This window comes from Sceloporus occidentalis, unplaced genomic scaffold (assembly GCF_023333645.1).
Source record: "Sceloporus occidentalis isolate IW3139 unplaced genomic scaffold, rSceOcc1.0.p SCAF_10, whole genome shotgun sequence".
Lineage (NCBI taxonomy): Eukaryota > Metazoa > Chordata > Lepidosauria > Squamata > Phrynosomatidae > Sceloporus > Sceloporus occidentalis.
In genome coordinates, this window is record NW_028316990.1 from 18,355,936 (window position 1) to 18,364,562 (window position 8,627).

Here is an 8,627-nt window from a genome sequence, read left to right on the forward strand (position 1 = left end):
GACAAGAAACTAACATTGATGTATTCATTTATTTATTTGTATATCTTTCTCTGTCAGAGACAGCCCTGGGGCCACAATAAACTACATTTCCCAGGATTCCTTCGCATTGAGCCAGGGCACTCAAAGCAGTCTCAAAACTGGATTGTTTATCTGCAGTGTAACTGTGTTTTGGAGTGAAGGGCAAAGAAAGGGCGGAAGAGTAGCCCTCACAGAGACGTCACAGACGTCACTTCCGGGCGCTGCGCCAGCTTTTCCACCTTAGCCCCGCCCACCACTTCCGGGTTGGGCTCCATAGCAACCGAGGCCTAGTCAAGCGACGCGGTGGTTGAAGCCTTCTCTCGATTACGACGATGGTAAAAAAGGGGGGACGAAATGGGGGCTGTTTCTCTATATTGTGCCTTATTTCGTGGCTGTTGTTCCAAGCGGGAAATGGTTGCCTTGTTGTTGCTTTACGACTTAATGGGATTTTCTTGGCAAGGTTCGTTCAGAGATGGAGGGGAGGTTGCCATTGCTTTCCTCTGAGGCTGGAGAGTGTGGCTTCCCCACAAGGTCTTGGATTCGAACCCTGATCTCCTGAGTCTGTCTAGGGCAGAGGATTCCCAAACTTTAGTTCTCCAAATGTTTTGCACTTCAACTCCCAGAATTCCTGGCTGTTATGGGGGGAGGGGGCTTCTGGGAGTTGAAGTTCCAAAAGCCATGGAGGACTATATTATTATTAATTTATTATTAATATATTATTAATAAATAAATAAATAAATATATTATTTATATTGTCTAATTAACAATTTGTAAGCTGCTCTATGGCCTTTTGGCTGAAGAGCAGGGTATAAATTATTATTATTATTATTATTATTATTATTATATAATATGTATGCCATATATAATATTATATATTATTAATAAATGAATATAGTTGATATAATATATTACATTTTTATATATATTATTAATTAATAAATATGTATGCAATATATAATATTATATATTATTAATAAATAAATATTGTTGATATAATATATTATTTTATTAATAAATAAATATTGTTGATATAATATATTATTTTATTATATATATTATTAATTAATTAATATATTATGTATGCAATATATAATATTATATATTATTAATAAATAAATATTGTTGATATAATATATTATTTTATTATATATATTATTAATTAATATATTATGTATACAATATATTATTATATATTATTAATAAATAAATATTGTTGATATAATATATTATATTATTATATATATTATTAATTAATAAATATATTATGTATGCAATATATTATATATTATTAAATAAATATTGTTGATATAATATATTATATTATTATATATATTATTAATTAATTAATATATTATGTATGCAATATATTATTATATATTATTAATAAATAAATATTGTTGATATAATATATTATATTATTATATATTATTAATTAATTAATATATTATGTATGCAATATATTGTTATATATTATTAATAAATAAATATTGTTGATATAATATATTTATTAATAAATAAATATTATTTATATAATATATACTATTATTATACATTAATAATATATTATTGATATAATATATAATATTATATACAGTATGCTATTTATATATTATATAAAATTATGTATTATTAATAAATAAATAATATATTATTTATATTGTCTAATTAACAATTTGGTTTTTTATTTTTTATTAAAGTTTATTTCACATTACATAATACATCATCCATCATAAATATTGTCTAATTAACAATTTGTAAGCTGCTCTATGGCCTTTTGGCTGAAGAGCAGTATATAAATAAATTATTTTTTAATTTTTAATTTTATTATTTATTCTTTATTAATTTATTATTATTATTAGATAAATAATATGTATGCAATATATAATGTTATATATTATTAAGAAATAAATATTGTTGATATAATATATATTATATATATATATTAAGTATGCAATATATAATATATATTATTTATATAATATATATTATATATTATTAATTAATAAATAATATATAATTTATATAATATATTATATATTATTATATATTATTCATAAATAAATAGTATGTTATTTATATAGTGTATAATATTATGTATTGTTAATAAATAAATAATCTATTATGGTGCACTCCTTTTCCAGTCATTTCTACAGGTTCAGATGCTGCTGTGCAGCAAGACCCAAACCATTACTTTTCCCTTTGAAATGCTGCTTGCTGCTGTTCACTACCAGCTTCCACTTTCTATAGGGCTATAGAGCAAAGCCGGAAAGGAGATTGTTACAAATGTATGAGTTGTTCCATATAGGCTTGTGTTTGTGTGTGGTACTTCATTGATTATGTTTCTTTTACAGGCAGAGGTGGAGGAAACGCTAAAGAGGATTCAGTCGCATAAAGGAGTGATTGGAACTATTGTTGTGAATGCGGAAGGTAAATATTTAGCTTTTTAAGCTTCCAGAAAAGAATAAAAGGCATAGGGAAATATGTAGTATATGAACAAGGACTTGCTGTACACATTGATGTAAGTTGATCATAATTCCAAACAAGCATTTTCTGAAAATTGACATCTATAAAATTTGTGACTAAGATGATGAGGCATTTAGCTACATTAACTCATAGATAAAGCATCATAATCCTCTGACCATTGAACAGTGGATGGCCTTTTGGCTACAGAAAAAGCATATAGGAGCCAACAACACTGACCCTCAATTAAGTTCCTCATCCCATAAATATGGTTTAAAAGGACATCTTCATCTAGAAATACCAAAGATTTTTCTATTAATACCCCGTCCAATCAAAAAGGAGCAATAATTGAACATGCTGCTGTCATACGCCACACAGAAGCGTTATCTGCATTATATTACAGATGCAATTAGTTGAAGCATACCATTTCTTTCCAGAAAGGCATAATGGTCCCCAGTACACCCAAAGAATCATATTCTTATTTCTGGACTAAACATAGTTAGTCCTATCAAAAGTACTTAAAAAGGTAAAACAAATTCCTGAGGCAATTGTGCGATAGTGAGGTCTTGAGCTGAAATAGCTTGCAGTTGAGTTAATTTTAGCAAAGGATGTGGTCTGTTGCACATGGCAGGCTCCGATGTTTAAGCTGAAGGGCTGCCCAGAATGATGTTGTCCTTTACCCCTGCAGAGTTTCTGCTTTAAAGCAAAGTGACTTCTTGCTTCTAATTTTACAGTTTGAGCTCTAAAATGAGGATCAGTTTCTTTTAATCTGCAGAGGTTGCTAGTATGAACAGATTATTTTTAGGTCTGATTGTTCAGATATCTCTCATTCCTGTAACAAAAGGCTGAATGTATGAGTCCTCAGCCTTCAGGTGCTCAAATGCAACAGTCTAAAGATGTCTGTCCTTCTGAATTCAGTGGCAAAGTTCCCATTCACTTAACAAAAACAGGCCCTTCAGCCATTATGTTGTCGCTGTAATGAGCTGTAACGGCCAAGTGCTTGAGTCTCTTTCTCCTTTTAGGAGCTACTTTCCCAGTTGTCCAAAGTTTTAGAATTTGATGAGGCACAGGCTATGAAAAAGGATTCTCTTCCTTACCCCAATGATATGTTTTACCTGCTTTTGTTTAACTATCTGATGCAGGCATCTGTAGACTGAAAATCAAGTAGGATGGATAAATGCTAATCTCTCTGGGAAACTTGACTCAATGAATTTTTAATTTCATTTAGAGAATCTAGAACTGCTACCTTGTCAGTCTGTTTAAATTATACAGAAATGCATCAGGTTTAAGAAAGCTAAAATTGCAATCCCTACGTATAATATGCTGCAATACATCAAGTGGAAGTGTCCACACGCACAAGAAGATGGGTCATGCCCATTGTGCAGTCTTTATTTTTTTTTTCTTTTACGTACTTCAAAATCCTTAACACATAATTTTCATTTGATTTTGTACCAAACTACTTCATTTTCAGGCATCCCGATCAGAACAACTCTAGACAACTCCACTACAGTGCAGTATGCAGGCCTCCTTCATCAGCTCACAATGAAAGCAAAGAGTACAGTGAGAGACATCGATCCCCAGAATGACCTGACCTTTCTGAGAATTAGATCCAAGAAACATGAAATCATGGTTGCCCCAGGTAATAACACCCCACCCAAAAAACCAAAATCCTAGTGCTGCTTCTGTGGGTATGAAGATGGTTTTTGAGATCCCTTTCATTTTTTCAAAACTGCTGCAAAAACATATACTTGAAATTGTTTTAATTAACAAAGACACAAACACAAAATATGTACTCACCATTAGATCCTGCAGTTGCTTAGGTACAGAGGACTTTTGTCTGCCACATTGTGGATCAGGACAAAAGTATAGCTGAGTATTGTTCTTAGCTAGATGAAGATCCATTGGAAGGCAAATTCCAGTTTGGATGGAGTAGCCATTGGTTTCAAGCTGGATTTGCCCAATTAGCACAAATAGTGCCCAAGGAAATGAATATTTCCAAAATGAAATGCCCTCTTGTTGTCTTGGACTCCCATTTGCAGCAGTCTCAGCCAAGCTAGGCCTATAGTCTGGGATGATGGGTGTTATCCACATAATTTGGAGGATGCCACATTATATAACACAATAGTTGATTGCAAACATGAAAACTGATCATAAAGGATTTTCAAATGCAATTAGAGGGTACACTAGAAATAAGGAAAAATGGAAATTGAATTGGTTGTCAACATTTGTCACAACTTCCTTTGTTATTACTTTTTCTCACAGATAAGGAGTACCTTCTCATTGTGATCCAGAATCCATGTGAATAGACCAACCACATCAATTAACTGGAACAGCACTACAGTTATTAAAATGACTTTCGTTTGCTACAAAGATAAAAAGGTCACAACATTCCAGTAAGAAAATTGGCTAGTGGTAGGTAACTTGTCAGAACTCAGAGCCTTCGAAAGCGGCAACCTTTTCTGTGTGTGAAGTTAATGTACTTGCATCTGGATTAACAACAATATTTGTCTTAAGTTTGTAAAGGACAAATAAACTTAAATGTTTAACGCATGTGTTACTTTGATTGGAACATATGTGGTAATACTAAAGATTTATTTTGAAATGTCTAAGCACCCATCTAAGAATGCAACTGAAAATCTAATAAAAAGATAACTCTCAGAGCTATGAACTGCAATAAGTCAGCAATGCAGAATTAGTGATGTTTACAAGCTGAAGTTAAATAGGATTAAGTCCCTTTGATTTCATTGGGGTTGCTGCTTCAGATGGATCATTCTCACATTAATAAAGTGGTCTTCTTAGGACAGAATAGCATCCAAAGGCATGTTCTGATTAAAAGCAGTTTAGACAACTTTAAAAGAAAAATGCCTTGGGGGAAAATTATTAATATACCATAAGTATCCGGCGTAGAAACTTGCCCTGCATACTTTCCTCTCAACCACTAACCTTAACACTCTCTTTCCTCGAGAATTCCACTAACTCAAGAATTACATTCCTTTCTCTCAGCACCCACTTGAGCTTAGTTCACTCCCTCCACCTATTTTCCCCTTCTCACTAGCCTTTCCCTCCATCCCAATAGTCAGTCATCATTTCCCTCTTGCTTACCCCATTTTCCTATTATCAGGTAGAACGTCTTCTCCCCCTTACGGCTTTGAAGATAGGAGCCCTGCAGTTAGGTTAACACTTGACACCAGCATGTTGTTTTACATACTGTGTCTACAGCCCATGTGCAACTGCCTAGAAGACTACTGAAGAAATTAATATGCCAGGTCTGGCTCCAGCTTCTTGTCTGCCTAGGGAAGCCTGCCATTTCTTCCATGCTATGGAATTCTGGGAATTGTAGTGTGTTACGGCACCAGAACTCTCTGACAAAGAAAGCTAAATGTCTCACAAAATTGCAGTTCTGAAAGTTCAAACCACATTTTGGTTTCTAAACTGCATTTCATGCAACCCATGTTTCAGTGAGATGTCTGAATTGAATCTAATTGAGTTTTGTTCGGCATTTTGCCACAGCAAATACCAGTGTAGCACCAGCATTGCCCCATCAATAATACTTATCAAATGTAGCGTGAAGTAGCTGAAGACTAAAACCGAACCCAGTGTTGTACACTGCTCAGCACAACGGGGCCTACAGCAAACTAGACTATAACATTTTTGACATACCCACCGCTGATTACAGATGTTTACATGTTACTGTTTTACAATTTGCTCTTTATTTGTTCTGCTTCTGAGGATTTCTTTTGTGAATACCCTTCAGGGAAATGCATATTAATGTGTTTCACTTCATTAATAACTGTAATAGGTGGAGACTATTTTTTTTTTGGTAAGGACTCTTGGTAACAAGAGCTTGAATGTGTTAAACCACCAAGAAAGTGAATCAGCAAACGTGTCGCAATGCGAATGCCGGCTAATAAATAAAAGACTTGTGTTGCTGTTATATATAGAAAAGGACAAATATGAATCTCAAGTGGAGGGAATTGTTAATATTCTATCATACAGGAAATCTGAGTGAATAGCTGGGGATGCATTATTCATGAGATACAATCCTTGAACAATGATTCAGAGTTCCCATGACTACAGCATAATGCTAACTAATGCCTGGAGTCTGGGAACATGTCTGTAACCTCCTATGGGCTCTTGCAAGCCTTCTCATAACAGGAGAAGTGTACAAGTTTTGTCATTTCACAATACAAATGGAGCAAATAGCTTAACTCTATGGGAATCACAGACTCAGTATCTTCCTAAGTCAACATCTTCCTGATTGGCCCAAAAAGATGCAGCCAGACTGACTACATGGAACACACAACTCCTTTCTAGTAACAACTCCACTGGCTGTCAGTCTGTTTCCAGCCAGGCACAAATGAAACTTTAGTGCTATATGGCTTTATAAATCCTAAGAAGATCCTAAAGAGCAAAGATATACAACAGAGCATGAACGTTAGACTCGTACAGCCATTGCTTTCCCCATCACCATCTATGGATGCGCGACATGGTCAGTTAAGAAAGCGGATAAGAAGAAAATCAATTCATTTGATACATGGTGCAGGAGAACCATGGTAGGAAAATGGCATCCATGCAGATTTTTGATTCACAAAATACACTAGCTGATTCTATAGAAATCCTCATCTCTTCGTTTTTAGTTAAACGCATTCTTTCAAAATATAAAAAAATGAATCCTTTACTTCAGACCAGAAATTTTAAATAGAGTTCTCCTCCTGTGTTAGTGAATCATCTCACCGACTTAATAGCAGGGAAAGCTTTGATTTCTTTTTCCAATTGAAGAGTGTCATCACAGTGTCTTCCCAAGATGATAGCTCCATGCAATTTATGATGTAAATAGGCAAATTGTAGTAAGCAGCCTTCAAAAAACAGCTGTCAGAAAACACAACAACTACTCTATCTAATAAGGTTTTCGGAAGTTTGCTTTTCATTTTATTTACAATATTGGGAGAAGACGTGGAGGCTTTGTGTTTGGCTGACATTTCTTTCCTCCACTGGCAGGATCAGCAGTTGTTGCTCTATATCATAATATAAATGAGCTGCTGTTATATTTCCTTATGGCTGGTGTATCAAAGTATATGCAAAATTAGTCAGCCTTCCTTATCCATGGATTCAACCCTCCACGGTTTGAAAATACTAATAAATATAAATTCCAAAAAGCATACCTTGATTTTACCATTTGATAGAAAAGACACCATTTTACTGTGCCACTGTGTTTAATAGAACTTGAGCATCCAGAAATTTTGGTCCTGGAACCAAATCCCAGAGGATACTAAAGACCCACTGTATTAACTATTGTAAGCTTCTCGGGACAGCTGCTTTGTAAATGTACAACACAAAATTATAGTTTTTACTCCTGTCTCTTAATGGTTAAGCACACCTTTGGCTGGCTTTTGCTACAGGTAGTTTTTGCAAGGAGCTCCTTGGATTTCAATGAAGTTCTGCTGCTTGACTGCCTGCCCTTCATTTATTCCTTCCCCAATCCATTTTGCCTGCTGTCCTCCCCTTCGCGGCATCAAGATCTGCAAGTTTTATAGCATGCAAAGCAGGACGTAGTGACCTACCTCTGACTCAGTTACATAACCCTTGGAAAGCAGACTTAGTGTAAATTGACCCTAATCTGATGTTAAGTTGTGGCATATTGTTAGGCCAAAAATAGACGGCATTTCAACTTGCTCAGCACAATTTGATTTGTGTTTGGGGAAAGAATGGTGAATCCAAGTCTATTCAGGACTTCTTTTTAACTGATCATTATACCGTCTGGCTGGGCAAGGCTCTATACAATGCAGCACTTGGTTCCACAATCTGTTTTCTCATCACAGAAATTAAAGCAATTTAAATTGACTCACCCAAGAGCCTCCAACCATCTCGACGTTTTTAGGACCTAGGGACTGAGCTCCAATGGCTTATTTAAATTATAGGCCCCTAAATTAAGGGTGAATCAGATGAATCTGACCATTAGGAGTACATACTATACATCAGTGATCACTCAAACTTTGGTCCTCCAGGTGTTTTGGACTCCAGTTCCCAGAAGCCCCAGCCAGCTTGACCCACTGTCAAGGATTCTGGGCAAAACTGAGCAAGGAATATGTATATATCAAAGGTTTGCTCACTTGTCTTCATCCATTTATCTGCTCAGTTTCTTCTTGTAT

The 8,627-nt window shown here is 34.6% G+C and overlaps 1 protein-coding gene across 1 annotated transcript; it reads left to right on the forward strand.

The window, feature by feature from the left end:
• Positions 1–248: 248 nt before the first annotated feature.
• LOC149305994 (dynein light chain roadblock-type 2) lies at positions 249–5,136 on the forward strand. Its single transcript, XM_089540368.1, has 4 exons — positions 249–353; positions 2,370–2,445; positions 3,950–4,117; positions 4,741–5,136. Exons 1-4 carry the CDS (start codon positions 351–353, stop codon positions 4,782–4,784), a joined length of 291 nt encoding a protein of 96 aa, XP_089396494.1. The 5' UTR covers positions 249–350; the 3' UTR covers positions 4,785–5,136.
• Positions 5,137–8,627: the final 3,491 nt, after the last annotated feature.

Coding starts and splice junctions, on each gene's coding strand:
- LOC149305994 (XM_089540368.1), top strand. Junction 2,446..3,949: donor TATTGTTGTGAATGCGGAAG/GTAAATATTTAG, acceptor CTTCATTTTCAG/GCATCCCGATCAGAACAACT. Junction 4,118..4,740: donor TGAAATCATGGTTGCCCCAG/GTAATAACACCC, acceptor TTTTTCTCACAG/ATAAGGAGTACCTTCTCATT.